The sequence below is a fragment of the Desmodus rotundus genome, chromosome 2 (genome assembly GCF_022682495.2).
Source record: "Desmodus rotundus isolate HL8 chromosome 2, HLdesRot8A.1, whole genome shotgun sequence".
Classification (NCBI taxonomy): domain Eukaryota; kingdom Metazoa; phylum Chordata; class Mammalia; order Chiroptera; family Phyllostomidae; genus Desmodus; species Desmodus rotundus.
The window spans coordinates 160,926,776-160,947,063 of record NC_071388.1 but is presented as its reverse complement, the minus strand read 5'-3'; the positions used below and the strand labels follow the sequence as shown (position 1 = coordinate 160,947,063).

The window sequence follows — 20,288 nt, the reverse complement described above, 5'->3', positions numbered from 1 at the left end:
GGACTAGAGAGGCTCTGCTCTTGGGGGTGTGCTTCGGAGGCCTGGGTTTTGGCCGCGAACAGGTGTGAGTTAAGACCCTGGGAAGGGAGATCCCTGGCCCTCGGCGTCAGGGCCAAAGGCTGGAATATCACTTCACGAGCAGGGCCTCAGCGTGGCCCCAGGAGGTTCAAGTGGATCCACAAGACAGGGACATTTTTAGTTCCCGGGTTATAAACCGGGAGGTTGGCAGTCTCCATGAGTTTAGGTTGCAGGGGTAGAGTGGGATTAATTCTGCACGGAAGAGCTTGGAGCCAGAGGCACAGGGACTGGAACTTGTAAATAAAAAAGGGTTAATGGATTCATTTACAGCTAGAAATAAGAGCGTAGATTCCGGAGGTTGCTTGTGAGTCGTATACCTACAGTGCCAAAGTTGGGAGAGACTTGGTCGGAAAACCCTTAATATCAGCGTGGTTCATCCATGTGAAAAATGGTGCTTATGGGGCAAATGAGAAAGAACAAGTTCCAGAAAAGAGGGATGGTTTGGTGTGGGTGACTTGGTTGCTGGTGGTTCTAGAATAGATTTTCTTTGACTCTCATCTGTGCTCCTGCTCGTTTAACCTTATGGCAGATTAAGAAATAAAGTGTTTTGTAAACAGTCTGGATGGAAGGTTGGCAGTTATTTTTTAAGTTTATTTTTGACTTATGATGCCACATGTTTTCAGATCAGGCTTTCCAGGACTTTTCAGGAGTGACTGAAACTATTAGAATAGGAAACTTTGAAACTTTGACAACTATCAGAATAGGATCTGTTTGTAGAACTTAAAATTTTTTTTTTGTTTGTTGAAAAATAAAGTGGATTTAGCTGTGTCAGTTTTCGATTGATACCTACAGTATGCTTTTTTTTAAATCTATTATTCAGTAATATATTTTATATGATGACATGTATTCTTGGTTGATGGGGATAGTAAAAATTTTCTTTATATGTGTTTGTTTTGACATTTCAGATGCCCCCCAAAAAGGGAGGTGATGGAATTAAGCCACCCCCAATCATTGGAAGATTTGGAACCTCCTTGAAAATTGGTATTGTTGGATTGCCAAATGTTGGGTAGGTGAATGTTGGGCTTTCCTCATTTTTCTCTTGCAAATATTTTGTCTCCTGTCGTAGATATAGGAACTTGGGAGGTAATTAAAATTTAAATTGAAAGAGTTTAGGAAACTGGAATATTAATATGTTGCAAAACAAGGCTTTGTTTAGTTGTATTTTGTATTTGATTTTCTATACAGTTACTATATTGAGACTTGAGTTACTTATATTCTTTTTTTTTTTTTAAGATTTTATTTATTTTTAGACAGACGGGCAGGGGGAGAAAGAGAGGGCGAGAAACATCAGTGTGTAGTTGTCTCTCGCATGCTCCCTACCCGGGACCTGGCCCACAACCCAGGCATCTGCCCTGACTGGGAATCCAACCAGTGACCCTGTGGTTCGCAGGCTGGTGCTCAATCCATTGAGCCACACCAGCCAGGGTGAGTTAGTTATATTCTTTGCTTTGCTTAAACTCAGAGGGAGAAGCAACAGAATTAAAACATCAAGTTGAACCAGCTTAGCCGTTTGCTTAAAACACTGTCGGGAGACACAGTATTGAATTTAAGTGGAAGTGGACTAGTTTAAATTTGATTTTGGTGTTGACTGGCTATATAGGCTACCTGCCTAGGCTGGTACCAGAGGCCATGCAGTAGGATGCTTTAGGAAATAGTTTTAAAAGCCTCATTATAAATTTGATTACATTTTTGGGAGATCAGGGATTGAAAGGCTAAATCTTTGTTGGAGAAGGAGGTGACAATTTTAAATTTAATACTGGAAGTTGCTAGATAAAGGATATTTGTTATAAATTAGCTAAATCTGAAAGATGTGAGAGCAAAACTTTGAGTTTCATAATGTTTAAAATAAAAGTGAATTATTGCAAATAAGACGGTGGGAAATATATGTGACATTTATCATATAAATTTACACACTTGCAACTTGAATGTTCAGTCTACTTTTTTCGTTACTTGCCCTTCTACTTTAATACCTTTTATTAACTTTAAAATATAAAGCATCTCAAGAGTGACAGGGGTGTGCTAATGGGTAGTAGATCCAATATGGATTTATTAAGGTGACTGAAAGTATTTTGACACGTGCTTTAGGCTTTTAGATTGGTGGCAAGTAGGACACCATGTTCTTTCATGTGGAAAGAGCCCCTTGAAGCCCCTGTCACAGAGATTGGTTAGTGAATGGAGCATGGTATGACCAAGTAAGGCAGTTCTTAAATTTTTGTAATGCAAAACGTAAACAAGCGTGGCTGTCCTAATTTCTTTCCTGAAGCTGGAGAGGTTTGCATTTTAAAGGGGTTTCCTGCTGTGATATAGGCTGCTTGCAAAGTAAAATGAAATAGCGTGAAAATACAGTATAAGCAAAACAAATAATTAAGCAAAATATGGTAGGGTGCTGTCAATAAACTCGGAAGCAAGATACAGTCATTATGTGTGTAGTGAGCTCTGTTGCACCTGTAAGCAAGACTTGGTCTTTAGATGTTAACGTCTCTTAATTTAGAATCACTGCAGTCAGTGCAGCTTCACTTTAAATGGGACTACTTGAAAATGGGCCATCTTAAGAAGTACATATGGTTTTTAGTCATAAAGCATAATAAAAATCAATGTATATGAGAATAACCTAATTCATCATCCAGTTAAATGTGCTGTTTATGCATTTAAATACTCCTCCCATCCCCTCTTACCCCCTATTTTATTGAGGTATACTTTACAAATAGTAGAATTCACTCATTTTAATAATGTACAGTTTGATGAATTTTGGCGATTGTGTTTGGTTGTGAACATACCCAGTATATGAAGATTTGCTTTCTAGATTTGTTTTGCTTTCTCTTACTTGGGTGACCCTTTGTAAATTACCTCCTCTTGGGCCAGTGTATTATTGTAGGTGGCAGCCTTGGAGGCTGCTTTATAAAAGAACTATTTTTTTAAATTCATTTTTTTAGAGCAGTTTTAGTTTACAGCAGAATTGAAGGGATGGTGAAGAGATTTCCAGTATCCTGTCTGCCCTTACACATGCATAGCCTTCCCTATTATAAACATCCCTGGCTAAGTGGTACATTTGTTACAATTGATGAAACGATGTTAACACATCATAGTCACCCAAAAGTCCATAGTTTATCTTAGGGTGCACTCTTGGTGGTGTACCTTCTATGGGTTCGGACAAATGTATAATGGCACACGTACTCTGTATGATTATAGTATCATACAGAGTAGTTTCACTGCCCTAAAAATCCTCTGTGCTCTGTTCACCCACCTTGCCCCAACCATTAATCTTTTAATTGTTTCCATTGGTGTGTCTTTTCCAGAATGTCATATGGTTGCAATCTTACAGTACGTAGCTTTTTCAGATTGGCTTCTTTCACTCAGTAATGTGCATTTGTTTCCTCCATGTCTTTTCATAGCTTACAAGTTTTTCGTAGCTTTCATTGTTCATTTCTTTTTAGTGCTCAATAATATTCCATTGTCTGGATGTACTGTAGTTCATCCATTTACTGACACTAGGACTTCTTGTTGCTTCCAAGTTTTGGTGTTATGAATATGAATAAAACTGCTGTAAACATCCATGTAAAGGTTTTCATGTGGACATACATTTTCAACTTGTTTGAGTAAATACCAAGGAGCACAATTGCTGGATTATATGGTAAGACTGTGTTTAGTTTTGTAAGAAACTCAAGTGTCTGAACCATTTTGCATTCCCAACAGCACTGACTGAGAGTTCTGTTGCTCCAGATCCTCGTCAGCATTTGGTGTTTTCACTGTTCTGGATTTGGCCATACTAATAGTTGTCTAGTAGTGCCTCATTGTTGTTTTAATATGCATTTCCCTAACGATATATGATGGGAAGCATCTTTTTACATGTTTATTTGCTGTTTGTATTAATATATCTTCTTTGGCAAGGTGTCTGTTAAGTCATTGGCCCATTTTTTGATCATGTTGTTTGTCTTACTGCTGTATTTTAAGAATCCTCTGTATATTTTGGATAACAATTCTTTTTCAGGTGGGTTTTTGCAAATATTTTCTCCTAGTCTGTGGCTTTTTTCCTCAGTCTCTTGACGTAGGCTTTCACAGAGCAGAAGTTTTTAATTTTAATGAGGTCTGGTTTATCTATTATTTCTTTCATGGATCATTCCTTTGGTGTTGTATCTAAAAAGTCATTGCTATACATTTTATTCCTAGCTCTTAGGAGTTGTAATGTTTTTGTTGTTATTGATTTGAGAGAGAGATAGAAAAGAGAATGAGAAACACAGATTTGTTTTTCCACTTATTTATGCATTCATTGGTTGAGTCTCGTATGTGCTCTGACCGGGGATCAAACCCGCAACCTCGATGTATCAGGATGCTCTAACCAACTGAATTACCCGTCCAGGGCCCTTAAGAGTCGTATAGATTTTGGCTTTTACATTTAGGTCTGATCCATTTTGAGTTAATTTTTCTGAAGGGTGAAAGGTCTGTATCTAGATTTTTTTTTTTTGCACGTGGACGTCCAGTTGTTCCCAGCACCATTTGTTTAAAAGACTATCTTTCTTTCATTATATTGCATTTGCCCAAGAAACTAGATTTTGATATTTCAGACTTCTTTATTGTGTCACTGGACGGCTCTTCTTGTTGCTACCACCCCATGAGATGAGATTAGGTTCAACTGAGAATGTTGAAAAACCCCAAATAACCTTGGCTTAAACAGAAGTTGCTTTTTTATGTAAGAGTGAATTTTGTAGTCAGAGATTGGTATATTGACTACTGTATGAAATCCTCAGGAACCCCAGCTGCTCTCAATTTACCTTAGTGATCCCAAAGGTGTTGCCTTCATCTTCCTGGCTCAAGGTGTTATAAATTCCAATTTCAGACTACTGGTAACCCGAGCATCAAAAGGCCAGATGACTTGTCCTGCAGTCTGTTAGGGATTTTTTCCCTGTATGAGTGCCGCACCATCCCTTTGCTAACTTCTTCTAACATCCCTTAGTCTAGATTTAGTCACAGAATTTATTTGCAAGGAAGGCTAGGAACCCGTCTTTATTTTAATGGCTATATGTTAAGAATTCTGGAAAGGAGGAGAGAATGGATATTGGGGGACAGCTGTGTGCTCTGAACACTCAGGAACTGTACCAGAGGAGTACTTGTCTTGCTTAATTGATATTTCTGGGAATGCACTTTGGTTGTTTCTACAACTTGCCTTTTCCCAATTTGCCACAGACCAACCACAGATTTTTTAAAACATGTCGATGATATTTATTTATTTATAATTGTGGCCACAGATTCTTTCAAAGCTATTTACTGTTGTTTAGGGAAAACATTGTAGGAAATGCTTTAAAAAAATCACAAGATAACTATGTTCAGTGTTTCAGTTTTCTGTTATTGTGTAGCAAACTACTCCAAAAGTTCATGGTCTAAACAGTAACAATTTCTTATTTCATGATTCTTTCTCACTTTGGATGTCTCATGTGGATGCATTCAGCTGGTGGCTAGTCAGTACTAGAAGGTCCAAGATGGCTACACCCACAGGCCTGGGGTCTAATCGGGGTTGGCTGGAAGTCTGGGGGCATTTCTGTCCTCCTTTCCCTGGCCTCTTTCTCTCCAAGTGGTTTCCAGTCCAACTTCTTTGTTGCGTGGTGGCTAGTTCCCAAGAGAATGACAGTGTGGCATTGGAACAACACACTTCTATTTAATTCTTTTGGTCAAAACGAGTTGTGATTCCAGCCCAGAGACAAGGAGGGAGGGGGGAGAATAGACTCTTTCTTTATGGGAGAAGTGGCAAAAATGTGTGGCTGTCTTTAATCCCCTGCAGTCTACTAATTTCCTAATATGGTTTGTATGAGGCCATGTGTGTCCTAGGGAAATCTTCCTGGCTGGTTCTTAGCTTTTTGTTCTTACTGTAGAGGCTCCATTCTTGATTGCTTAAAGACACTCCCTGGAGTAAGGTTATTCTCTAGGCTGCAAATACTGGTGATCAGAACATTTTCATCCTGCCGATAAAGTTGATAAAGTTGAGAGCCAGAGATTCCCATGTCTGTTGAATAGACCGATGAGCAAGCTTTTAAAAACAACTTGAGTATATCCTATGTGCTCAATAAGTAACTGGCATATATTTATTTTTCATGCTGGCTAGATTTTTTTTTAATGTTTGACTATAAAAATTTCACATGCAGACAAGCCACTAATTTTTTATATGTAATAAGGTTTGTTATATGTACATTATATACAAGAAACAATAAACAATTATATTTATTCTATCCCTGGGATAAATTATACTTTTGTAGTTTACATTTTTAGCTTTAATATCTTTCACTTACAATTATTAATAATTTGTTTTTTGCAAAGTGTTTGCATGAACTAGTTTGAAATTGATGTGGAAGTGAAGGTACAGGGTGGTGCAAATTGTGTATTTTAACTTTATTTTTTTAGGTCATTTAAGGCCTTTTAAAAATGTTTGCTTTTGATAGCACTACAGCAAAAGGCCATAGTGATGTGAATGCCCAAGCTGGTACTCATTTTTGTCCTTCCTTAACTTAATCTATCTGCCCTGTTTGACACTATCAGTAACTCCCCACCTGTCTTACTCTTCCTTCAGCCTTCTATGCTTGCTATACTTCCTGTGCTTGCTCCCTAATAATAGGTTTCTGTTCTTGGCTGTCTCCTGTTCTATATTTTCTCCCTAGGCAGTCTCATCCTTTCCTGATTTGAATCATCTATTGACTTCTATTTTCTAAATTTATACATTGCGCTCAGTTTGCATCTGAGTTCCATGTGTCTTCTGCCCTGAATATCTTCAGTTAAATGTCTCCATTCAACGTGTCTAAGACTGAGCTCAATTGCCTCTTGTATTCCCTATTTGGGTAATAGTACTACTTTCCATCCAGATACTTGAGAGATTTATCTTTGTATCTTTCCCAAACTGTATTTTTCAGTAGGGCACCAAACCTATTTTCTTTTCTGTTTTTTAAAAAAGATTTTATATATTTATATATTTATTTATTTATTTTTAGAGAGAGGGGAAGGGAGGGAAAAAGAGAGTGATCGGTTGCCTTTTGCAAGCCCGCAGCTGGGGACCTGACCGGCAACCCAGGCCTGTGCCCTGGCTGGGAACTGAACCAGTGACCTTCAGGTTCTCAGGTCAGCACTCAGTCCACTGAGCCATACCAGTCAGGGCTATTTTTTCTTTTTTAATCCTTGCCTGAGGATATGTTTATTGATTTTTTAGAGAGTAAAGGAGGAGAGGGAAGGAGGGAAGGAAGGGGACAGAGAGAGAGAAAGAGGGAGAGAGAGAGGGAGAGAAGTAAGGAAGGAAGGAAGGAAGGAAACATTTATGTGGAAGAGAAATATCAGTTGGTTGCCTCCCATATATACCTCAGTGTGGATCGAACCCACAACCTTTTGGTGTACCAGATGATGCCAGTCTGGCCAGGGCACCCATCTATTTTTTTCACATCTTCATTAATTTCTTACTGGAAGTATTGCAGAGGGTTTTTTTGTTGTTTTTTTTTAAACTGCTCCAGTCAATGAAAGGGGAACTTTACTGAGGCCCCAGGGCTAAGGGGTTTTGGGCAGGAGGCCACCCTGCTGGCCAAGGAGGTGGTGGAGGGGCCTCATTTTTGACCTTCTTGAGGCTCAGGTTGTTGGTGTGGCCGCACCAATTGACAGCTCAGGGGTGCAGCCTGGTGCTCGCAGCAGACCTTGTCGCAGTTGTACTTCTGGGAAAACTGGCAGAGGGAAAGCTTGAAGATTACTTCCTGCAGACATAGCACCAAGTATGGGATGGACTCTTTTGGGATATTGAAGTCAGAGAGAGTAAGGCCATCTTCCAGCTATTTGCCCACAAAAATCAGACATTCCTGGTCAGGGGGGGATGCCCTCCTTGTCTTGGATTTTAGCTTTGACATTCTCAATGGGAGGGGAGTTAAGCTCTGCATCCTGAAGAAAGGAGTATCAGAGAATTTGTAGACATTTGTTAGTACCACCACAGTAAATTTATTAATATTATGGAGGAAAGATATTGTGAGGCTATTCAAATGTTCTGTTTCTCTTTAAACTCCCTACCAAATTTTATCATTCCTCAGTAGGTTTTGCCTGCAGCAATTATTAGTGGTGTTTTAATGGTGATTTTCTACTTTGCTTATTTACTTTACATTTATTATTTGTAATTCTTCTTTAAGGAAGATTTGTCTTTCCCCATACATTTTGTTATTTATTCAGTTATTTATATAGTTCCATTTGGGCTCAGTAAATTTTGTTGTATTCTTTGGGTTATAACCCAATATTATCAGTACTGTTTATTTTGTTGCTCAAATTGTTCTGGCTTTGGCCATTGGGAGCTTTGTTAAGTTGCCTTTTATGTCCTTTTGACATACCCTGATCATTTTTTTTTCTTTTTTTAAAGTACTTTCTTACTCTCGGACACTGTAAGATGTTTCAGACTAACGTTGTGTTTTTCCTGTCCCAGCCTTGACTCCAGGGAGCCCAGGTTTCTTTTACTGGAGAGTGGTGGTTAGAAACTAAGGTCCTGGCTCTAGGTAGCGTGTGTACTGCTGGTGTGCTATGCTTTTAGGCCCTCTCACTTGTCAGGACAAATATGTGGTTATACTAACCCTTGTATACACCCATTGGTACTTATAGCTGTATCTAGTAGATAGATACATTTTTTAAAAGTTTAGTTATATCTAAATTCAAAGCATTTTGAAAGAACGTTCTACTTTTTCCCGTGTTTTGCATGTGTTTTATAAATGGTTAACTCCGAGTGCTGTGGATTTGAATTGGTATCCTGACTTCCCAATACATATTGTAATTTTGCATAAGGTTTTAGATAAAACACCTATTCAGTCAGATTTACTTATTACAGTAAAATACCAAGAATAAAGTATTTAGGCTCTAAATGGTGGGGTCATACATTAAATCTAGCCACTCTTTTTTTTAATGCTATCATTGCTGAAATAATACTTATGTAAACCCATTCTTTTTGCAAAAGAGAGATTGCTACAATTTTGAACCTTTCTTCTACTTTCAAGCTTTAATAATAACCGTAAGGGATGTAAATGTGTGTGTGAGTGAAATCCTCATTTCACAAAAGCTTTATGGGCTTTTAACACTTAAGGCTTAGGCCAAAACTTTCAAATTCTTTGCTTTTGCAAGGCTTTTCTTTAATAGAGTTGAATAGATCAAAATGTCTTCACTTGCCACTAAGCCTATAGTAAAAATCCTTAGAAAAAATTTTTCTTCTTTATTTCTTTTTACTTTTTTGTACTTACAAAGTGATTGGAAGATACAGATGACTTTATGAAATTTAAAATCCAAGATAAGATGATCTGTGAAAATGGAGATTTGCCTTCCAAGTCTAGTTTGGTTGTAAGAATTTTTTTGGCCTAAGGAGGTAATGGGACTTTCTTTTACTGTATTTCTACCATATGATATGATTGAAGGGATCAACTTTTTTCTTTTTTATAAAACAGTTTTCTCCACTTAGATGGTAAAAAATGCTATACTTAATAACAGCCGTAAATTTGAAAATAACTCCATAAACTCCATGCAGTCTTTTTACATTGCAGTTACTATGACTGTGGTAATAGCAATGAGCAGGGTTTTTTTAACTACAATATACAAAACTAGAATTGCACTTGTCCTGTCCCCTCCCTCCTCCAAAAAGATACAAGTGTTCTATAAGTGTTCGGATCAATTAATATATTTAAATTTTAAGTATTTCTATTGTAACATAAATTGCAGGTATACAGTATTCTAGTTACATTTTAGATAAGTAAGGACATGCACTGGCAACTTAAGTATCACTTTTTATTTGTTTTTGTGGGAAGAGGAGTAAGGTATAAAGAGTGGCCAATTTATGTCACTATTTACTTTTGTAGTTTTCCCTCTTGGGAGAAATATCCTGAGGGTTCTGGTTGTGTTCTTTAGGTCCTCTAAGTTTCCTCCAAATCCTTTGCTGGGCTCTCTGTCCTCCAGCATCGGCTTTCCATGAATATAAAGCCTGGATTCTGGTCCTCTTTCTTCTGCCCAGAATGGGCAGATGTCTCCAGGGTGAAAGTGGCTATGGAGGTCAGATCACTTCTTTGAGGCTTCCCTTGCCCCCACCCCCAAATATTTCCAGGTTCCTAGCCTCTTCAGATGCTTTCTTAATTCTGCATGTATATGGCTTTTCTATTTCTGGGTGAGAGTTGTAATCTGTTAGCTTTTGCATCTTACCCAAAAGCAGAATTTCCTCCCTTCCCTAGTTGTTGAAGAAATCTGGTTGGTTGTCTATAGAATTTTCCATTCTGAATTTTGTTGATTGCATACTTGTGGGATCATTTAATATGTTCTTGTGTCCTCTTTTTCCTATAAAGTGGTAGTCATATCTAAAGGCTTGATCAGATTAATATCAGATAATTTTTTATCAGATAATTTTTATGTTGAGAGTACACGAAAGATGGCGTATATACATGCACTATTAGGTACTATTTTTTCCCCCTCTTGCAGTGTTAATTATCATTGGTGATCATTTCCCAGCTTCATTAATTCCTTAAGGGTTGCAGAATGGTAGTATTCTAAGTTTTTTATTCTTTCCTTGTTTATGGCCTGGAATATGTCTATAAAATGAATATTACTGTCGACTCTTTGATACTCTAAAAGTACTTTGTGTAGGAAAGATACAATAAGTGCTTTAGTTAATCTTCAAAAGAATCTATCACCCAGCATCCTTTAAAGGTGGCCAGAGAGGATTTGTTTTGTTTGTTGAGGATTATTAATAACTCATGGATATAAAGTTACTGTTGACCCTTGAATAACCAGGGTTTGAGGGGTGGTCATGGTTAGAGGCACCCACCCTGGCACAGTAGAAAACCTGCCTTTAAATTGGACCTCTGAATATGCAGATGCCTAATATTGGGTTCACAATTGAGTTGTTAAAATTTATTGTAGCTATTCTTATTGATGCTCAGACTGATCCATTTTGGCCAGTGAGCCTATTCATGTTAACTCCAGAGTGCTTTTCATAAGACTCTATGGCCTTTAATAGCTTCCTTATGTTACCTTGAGGAAATTGTTTGAAAGTTGTCTTATATATTTCTGGTCCCAGACCTGGAATTAGCCATTTCTCCAAGAAGTCCTGGTTATTTTTAATGGACGTAGTATTTACAGATCATCGTGTGAATGTGAGTTCTCCGTTTAAAAATTTTCTGCCCTATTATGTGTTTATTTTTTTAAAGATTTTATTTATTTATTTTTAGAGAGAGGGGAAGGGAGGGAGAAAGAGAGGGAGAGGAACATCAATGTGTGGTTGCCTCTCATGCGCTCCCCACTGGGGGACCTGGCCTGCAACCCAGGCATCGAACTGACTGGGAATCAAACTGGTAACCTTTTGGTTCTCAGGCTGGCATTCAATCCACTGAGCCATACCAGCCAGGGCATAATTTTTATAACATTTTTTATAGAGTTTATTGTAGCCAAATTGACGGCTAATGCCAGGGAGCAAGATCTCAAATACACTCCAAATATGAGTATGTGTTAATTTTTAAAACTGGAAGTGGGTGAACTGTAACTTTATAAATGTACAGATTATCTTAAATTAAGTACAGTTATATTTATATTAACAGGGTTTAAGTTAAAATCACTAGAAATTAGTGATTTCTTCTTGTCATTCCTGAGAGGTTGCCAATCTAGATTTTGTAACAGTCAATATTATTCAGTGGGTTGTTAGCTGAGTCTGAATCTAGCCCAGTGGTTCTAAAACTGACTTTACACCTGCATTACCTGAGATATTTTTAAAATATTGGGACCTACACCAGGTCTTGAAAGAGGTCTGGTAATGTACTACTCCTTTCATTCTCAGCTGATTACTTTGTAGGCAGGCATTTGAAGGCTACTGGTTTGACCAGTGGTGCTCTAGGCAACCAGTAATGATTTAAGTGGCTATTTTATCACGTTTCTACTTTTTTTTAATGTTTACTCTGAATGTGATTTAAGAGCAATATTTAAAGACCTATAAGCAGGTGTAGGATTTAAGTGTCTTGTTTCCAAAACATACTTCTCACCAGTAGTATTTAGATAAACCCTGCTTGTTGCCTTTTGTGCATTACTCTTACAAGGTTCTTAGAGTTAAAAAAAGGACTGGCTCTTTGGTTTAAAAGTTCAGTAAGATGAGCTAACTATAGTACCTAGGTGTAAATTTCTCCTGATGAATGTAGGCTTAGATCTCATCTTAATAGGCATTTTTATATTAGTAATATTTTGGAAAAGAGAATAATAATCATCCATAATCCCACTGTCTTGACATAGCCATTGTACTTTTGAATATTCTTTTGTTATCAAACTTGGTCTATATGCAGATATTTTTACATAATCATGTCTACCTAGAGTTAGCAAGCACCAGTCTCAAATTCTCTCATACCATCCTTAACTACTTTCTCAAGTCCTCCAGTTTTAAAAAAAATTATATAATAGTAATTTTGATTTTAAATTCTCATATGTATTATAGTTCTATTTCTGGAGCAAGGAAAAGTCAGATCAACAAAGCTTTAAATTTCATTTTGTTTTGGATTTTAATCTATGATTTTTGGCACCATAATTATCATTTTAAAAAATGTGACTGGTGTTAATATGAGTTGGCATTCTCTGAGCATGTAAGAATCAAATAATCAGAAGGTTATTGATCAACTTATTCATTATTGATGGATTTTAAAATTTATGTTATACCTTGGAAGAATTTCACATTTTGACTTTCATAATTTATAATTTCATAATTCTAGACTTAGCAGTAATCCTTATATACTAATAATTAGAAGGGAGTCTGAGCTACAACCTCCCATTTTCTGTTAGACAATTTGCATCTCCTAGTCCCCAATTCAAAATGCTTGGGAAGTGATTGACCTAACTAGGTTGATCTATGTACATTGACCTAACTAGATTAATCTATGTACATTTATGCTAGAGAAGCTTACATTAGATAGAGGTGAAGTGATGAGCTAGTACTTCCAGGTACTTTAGGAATGAAATAGGTTTGTGATGTGATATGGGACTAGCTATCATTTATAATAAAGATTCTTTGGGAAAATGCTTTTCAAGTTCCAAAGCCTGAGATAGGAACATAATCTGATTATAAATCATGAGCTGCATTGTCATAAGTTTTAATCATTTCTGTTAGTAAAAATGTATTCTTCCTCTCTACCTCCTGACTGGTTTATAATTTTCATGGATCTTATTTGAGCATTGAAATGAGAATGAGATAAATTTTTCTCATTGTTAGCCTAAGAACTGATTCAATTGTTTTTATCCATTTTAGGAAATCTACCTTCTTCAATGTATTAACCAATAGTCAGGCTTCAGCAGAAAACTTCCCATTCTGCACTATTGATCCAAATGAGAGCAGAGTACCTGTGCCAGATGAAAGGTTTGATTTTCTTTGCCAGTACCACAAACCAGCAAGGTAAGAAAATCTTTATGCCACTGTTAATTTGGTGGCCCTGTATAAACCGAGTAAATATCTGTGAATGATATATTTAAAATCATGTAGAACATTTTATTTCCCAAAATTAATGTAGCATTATTGTTTGGGGTTGCAAAGGAAAGTAGTGCGTGGAGAAGAGTGAGGGATACATCTGGTTGTCAACATTGCAGTAGTTTTTTTCCTAGAGAATATGAAGTAGAGGGAGTAATTAGTCTGTATTTTATGATCTCATTTATGTAAAATTATACATGTATGTATGTATTCATAGGAAAATGTATGAAATGAAGATTACAAATTAATTGACAGTTATCCCTGGATAATAGAATTTTTATGTGATTTTTACTTCATTTCTCAAATACCTGCATCTTTGAAATTTTTATAACAAGCATGTATTGTTACTTTAATTAGAACAAATAAAATATACAGGTTTATTGTAGAAGGTTCAGACAATATAGAAATGTATAAAGAGAGTAAAAATTACCTATACTTCTACCTTGATATAATAAATACTTTGGAAGTACATATTTCCACATTTTCCTTTGAATATGTGCACATGTACTTACAGAAATAAGATACTTTTTACTTGGGGCATTATTAATATTTTTCTAGATTAAAAAGCTCAGAGTAAATCATAATTATTATATGAATGTATACTTTCTTTCCCTATTATTGAGAACTTAGTTTACTTTTAGTTTTTTACTCTTGAATAAATCTCAAATTTCTGTCTCCAACCCTGAATTTAGACATGTATCTAACTGCTTTCTTGATATCGACACTTGGATAACTAAACAGGTGCCTTAGACTTGACATATCCGAAAGGGACTGCTTGATTTCACTCTGCCTTGTGTCACGTCTGTTCTTCCTCAAGACATTTGTAACTCATTACTTTTCTGGTTGCTTAAGTCAGAACCCAAGATTTATCCTTGATTTCTCTTTTTTTCTCTCTCCTACATTCAGTCTATCAGCAGTTCCTGTGAGTTCTAACTATAAAATATATACCAAATTCATTCACTTCTCCAACTTTCATCCACTAGTTTTAGCATCCATTGACTTTTAGCATCCATTGATTATTACTATGATGATGATTGCATGGTGATTTTGTAATTACATCATTTCTTCATCTATTAGTTGGCATTCTACTATAAGGAAGTACTTTCTTCATTTAGTCATTCATGTATTTATTCATATCAGCATTACTCAATTGGTTATAATCTGTTATAGTTATTGAGTATAGCTGAAATTATATTCCTCAGATTAGTTCCTCAAGGTGACTTTGGTGTCCCTTTAAAGACCTTTTTATTTTTAAATGATTTCAAATTTATATAAAGGCTGCAAAATACCACATAGAATGCTTATATATCCTATATATAAATTTTTCCAAACCTTTGAGAGTAAGTTACAGTCTTGATGCCACACTGCACTTCAGATCTTCAGTGTGCATTTACTCAATACAGACACTCTCCTACATAACCACAGTAAGCCCATCAAAATCAGGACATTAACATTGATCCAACATTACCATCTAATTTACAAGTTCCATTTAGATTTCTCCAGTTGTCCCAATAACGTGCTATTTGCTCAGTCCCTTTATATGTGGCCAGTATCTTTTTTTAACTATCGTCACCCAAAGACAAGGCCACTTCTTTTAGAGAGGGGAAGGGAGGGAGAGTGAGAGGGAGAGAAACATTGATGTGAGAGGAAAACATCGATTGGTTGCCTCTCACATGCATCTTGACCTGCGATCAAACCTGCAACCTAGGCTTGTGCTCTGACTGGGAATTGAATTCACGGCCTTTCGGTTCATAGGACCACGCCTTCAACCACACTGGCCACACTGGCCAGGGCTGTAGCCAATCTCCTGACCCTAATGGCTTATCACCTGGCTTGGACCCTATATTGGGTCCTGGCTACTGTTGTGCTGCCTTCTCTCCCCATTGTGTCTCCTTGTGTGGGTTCTTGCCGTTGCCAGACTCTGTGGTCATGTGACATTGCTGAAATTTTTCAGAAACATAAAGAGAACAATATTAAAGCTCTTGGACTTCAAATTTGTTGAAATTTTAGGCAATGAGGGAATTAATATCTTAAAATTTCCCTTGCTTTAACTTTAGTAGTGAATATTGACTAAATGCCTTTATGGATTTTGGCCTCTGTGGTCAAGCAAATAAAGAATTGACAATAATTCATAGTATTTTTAAACATTTTTTAAAAAGGATTTTATTTACTTATTTTTAGAGAGAGGGGAAGGGAGGGAGAGAAGGAGGGAAACATCAGTGTGTGGTTGCCTCTCATGCGCCTCCCCCTGAGGACCTGGACTGCAACCCAGGCATGTGCCCTAACTGGGAATCCAACCAGCGACCCTTTGGTTCAGAGGCCGTCACTCAATGCACTGAGCCACACCAGCTAGGGAAGTTTTTTTTTTTTTTTCTTGCTACCCAAAACTTCTCTGTTACATTGTGAGTTTTTAGATTATTTTTGAGAAAGGAATATCCTATTCATCATTTCAGTCTCCTCTGTTTAAGAAAAACATAACTGTTTTTAGTATTCTCTATTCATTATACTGTAGTGATTAAAAAGATTTTTAACCTTACTGTTTCAGTCTCAAGAAAGTTTCATGTGATCTAAGAACATTATTTTGTTCATATAGTCATGAATTCATTGATACAGTTGTGAACTATCCTTGAATTAGGTCTTAAGTAGTCATTTTTTGAGATGTTGTGTTACTAGTTTAAACCTTAAATCAAGAATCAGAATTAAGAAACTCATTTTTATTGGAAAATAGAATCTTACAGCCATAGATTGTCCTGTTTAGTTTCCTCATAAAGGGAAACTGAAGCCCAGAAAGGTGAAATGATTTGTCTAAGTCAAGGTCAACCATGAAGAGAACCCAAGTCTTCTCATTTCAAATGCAGTGACTTTCCATTTATATCCCTGCTACTGTACTTTATTTGTAACATGTGGGTGTTTTTAGTTGTTAGAAATTATACCATTTAGGATGATGTCATTACTGACTTACACATATTGAGTTAAAAAATTGGTTTACTGCCCTGGCCAGGTGGGACAGTTGGTTGGAGCATCATCTCATACACCAAAGGTTGAGAATTCTATTCCTGATCAGGTTGTGTGTTCAATTCCTGGTTGGGGTATGTATGGGAGGCAACAGATCAGTGTCTCTCTCTCTCTCCCCACCTCTCTTTCCCCTCCCCACTCCCCTGCCCTTTCTAAAATCAATAAACATATCCTTGTGTGAGGATTAAACTTTAAAAAAAATTTTGAAGTATTGAGTTAATAACAGGTAGCAAGGTGTTTAGTGTTGGTTTAGGCAATTCAACTGTATAGAGTTGGTTTCTTTTCCCTTTTCATTTGGCTTTATCAGCTTGATGTAAGATTGCCTTTCTCCTGTGGTCACAGGATATTTCTCAAATCTTGGAATTGCATACTTTCTCATCCATGTTCAGAGTGAGGGAAAATGGGTTTGCTTCTAGACGCTCTGTCAGAAGACTAATAGGCTTCTATTCAAGAACCCTGCTAACCCTCTCTGGCAAACTTCTCCTTAGGTCTTTCTCAGCAAATGAGGCAAGGTGAAGGTCTTAGAATCATTTATCATGCCAAGGGGATGAGAGGCCTTATCTACCTGCCTCTGTTTTAGAGTTAGGGGTAGATCCAGCTTCTCCAAGGCACTGGAATACTCTGGTAAGGTATGGATGGCTAACCAAAGGAAAATCATTATAGTTACCAGGAGAGGGGCACAGGATGTTGGGGAGCAACCACAATATCCAACAGGAAAAAACCTAACTCATTTTGTGTGTTTTCTGTAGACTTGCTAACAATTATCAAGTAATTTCTACCTGTATAAAAGTTCTTTAAAGAATAGTTATTTTAAAAGGATGCAAAAAAATTAAACTCAACCACCAACTTACACCACACAAAAATAAACTCAAGATGGATAAAAGACTTAAATATAAGTTGCGACACCACAAAAGTCCTAGAGGAAAACATAGGCAGGAAAATCTGAGATATCCATGCAGCAATATTTTCACCAATACATCTCCTAGAGCAAGGGACATAAAGGAAAGAATAAACAAATGGGACTTGATCAAAATACAAAGCTTCTCCACAACTAAAGAAACATCAACAAAGTGAAAAGGGAACCAACCATGTGGGAAAATATATTTGCCAATGATACCTCAGACTAGGGTCTGATCTCCAAAATATATAAAGAACTCACACGACTCCACTCCAGGAAGACAAACAACCCAATTAAAAAATGGTCAAAGGGCCTGAACAGACACTTCTCCAAGGAGGACATACAGAGTGCCCAGAGACCCCCATCAGTCTTGATGGTTTCTTAAATTTCGTAGTTGTCAGACTTCCATTCTGCTCAATTTCTGATGGTTCTGAGTGATGGTGGTTCTATCAGTTTAACTGTGATTTTGATGTCGCTGTGCAAAGTGGGGCAGCTGTGGTCACCTGTGCTGCCGTCTTGACCAAAAATCTCTTGTGTAGCTTTTATGTTGTATTGTATCTATCATGTGGTAAAAATGACATTCTGAAAAATGAATACTCTTTTGTAAATTGACAAAGAATACATGTATATGTATACCTTATGTCATACACCTTTGTCATATATTAAATTAGCTTTATTTACTCAAATACTTTAATCTCCATTTCAACATGGCTGGCTCATTTTCCTAACTTGGTTTCTAACTTGTGTTAACTGTGCCTTTACTTTGAGCAAAACAAAGGTTTTTTGTATATATGTCTAACTCTGTTGCTATTGTTTACAACTAGCTTATTACCATAATGATAATTGGGTCACACCATTACATTCAGTTTTTGGCTATGTAATCTATATCAGGGGTTATATATATATAATCTATATAATCATGGATCAGGGATGTCAAACTCATTTTCACTGGGGGCCACATCAGCCTCACGGTTGCCTTCAAAGGGCCGAAATAATTTTAGGACTGTAAAAATGTAACTACTCTTTAACTGTTAAGAAGTTGAAATTACATTTGGCCCTTTGAAGGCAACCAGGAGGCTAATGCGGCCCCGGGGAAAATGAGTTTGGCACCCCTGCTCTGTATGGTGATTAAATGCAAACCCAGATATCCTGTGTTTGAATCCCAGTTTCTTCACTACTAGCTGAGTGATCCTATATGCAACTGGTTTCTTAATTCCTCAAAGGCTTAATTTCCTCATTTGTAAAGTAGGTTTAATAAATTTTACCTGCCGGGTAGAAGTGTTTTGAACTTTGAAATGATAATGCATGCAGGCATTTAACCCAGTTCCAGGCACAAAGTACGTGGGCTTATTCTTTGATGATTACCTCGCATTGTATCAGTATACTCTTTAAATATTCTCCACTGCTTTTGTGTGTGTGCATGTGCCAGTAAAATAGAATAGTGAAATTAATGATAGGAGTTTTACTCTTTAGAGACAATAAAAGCAGCTACTCTCCTTTATAACTTTTTCTTTCATTTTCCTAGATAAGAAAGTCCTAATGTATTAAAGATTGTTTCTTATTCATTTATTTATTTATTTTGGTAGTTTTTTTCGAATCATTATTAAGAGGCTTCTAAACATTGTTTTAGAAAAGAAGGAATTAATTTATGTAAAATGTTGTGGAAATTTATTTGTTTAATATGTAGATTCGTAGGACTGTTTTATAATAAAACCATCTTTTGTTTTTTCAGCAAAATTCCTGCCTTTCTAAATGTAGTGGATATTGCCGGTCTTGTAAAAGGAGCTCACAATGGCCAAGGTCTGGGAAATGCCTTTTTATCTCATATTAGTGCCTGTGATGGAATCTTTCATCTAACACGTAAGTACAGTTGTTTATTAACTGATTAATTTCATTATGATCAATGTTTGTTTTTTCCATTATTACTCAAATAAAATTTGAAATGACTGATTAATAGAAGATTTGCTTTGCTTCACAAGATGAATCATGGATTCATTTGTTAATTGTGACATTAATGTTATTTAGTAATCTCCATATGAGAGGGCTTATTTTATAGCATGTGTATGCTGTGTTGATATATTCTAATTGAATTTTATCCCCTGTTCTGGATTACATTCATTGAGAAGTTTTTATATGGGAGTAATTTTGTTAATTGTATAGGCATTTTGAAATTTTCTTAATTTGTGGAACTTTTCTGCATTCTTGTTTTTCCATGTGTTGAGAAAGCAGAATTGATAGAGGATGGGATTGCATTATTTCAGAGAAGCTAAGGGCGTCCAGGTGATTTATTAGATATGAAAAGATTAAGGAGAAACCATAATTCAGCTAATCTGTAATAGAGAGAGGGATATAAAGCAAAGAGAGCCCTGGCCAGTGTGGCTCAGTTGGTTGCAGTGTTGTTCTGTATACTGAAAGGCGGGGGGTTTGATTCCCAGTCAGGGCACTTGCCTAGGTTGCAGGTTTGATCTCTGGTTGGGGCACGTATGGGAGGCAACCAATCAATGTTTCTCTCTCGCATTGATGATTCTCTCTCCTTTCCTCTCTGAAATCAACAAACATATTTAAAAAAAATTAAAAATGAGCTTCATTAACTTACTTTTTAAAAAAGCAAAGAGAAAAGACAAGTGTGTTGGTTTGTGTCCTGTTGACTGCAAAAGTGAACTAAAAACATAGTAATTCTGTGAAAGACTAGAAAGGTTTAGGTGAAGGCTCAGGTTAAAACTGCACTTTATGGCAAAATTATGAGAAAATTAATGCAAGCAAATTAAACAAGTTAGAGGTAGGTGCCAGCTGTGGTCCAGTTTAGTGTGTTTGTTTGTTACTGGTTCTCGACTA

General features: G+C 36.7%; 1 protein-coding gene across 1 annotated transcript in view; it reads left to right on the top strand.

Annotated features, from left to right (window-relative positions):
• The window catches only part of OLA1 (Obg like ATPase 1), a 150,364-nt gene that overhangs the window by 486 nt on the left and 129,590 nt on the right, over positions 1–20,288 (top strand). Inside the window, exons 2-4 of the mRNA XM_053918789.1 lie at positions 984–1,084; positions 13,325–13,468; positions 19,186–19,313. Of these exons, the coding sequence (XP_053774764.1) occupies positions 984–1,084; positions 13,325–13,468; positions 19,186–19,313 (373 nt within the window). The remainder of the gene's footprint in view (positions 1–983; positions 1,085–13,324; positions 13,469–19,185; positions 19,314–20,288) is intronic.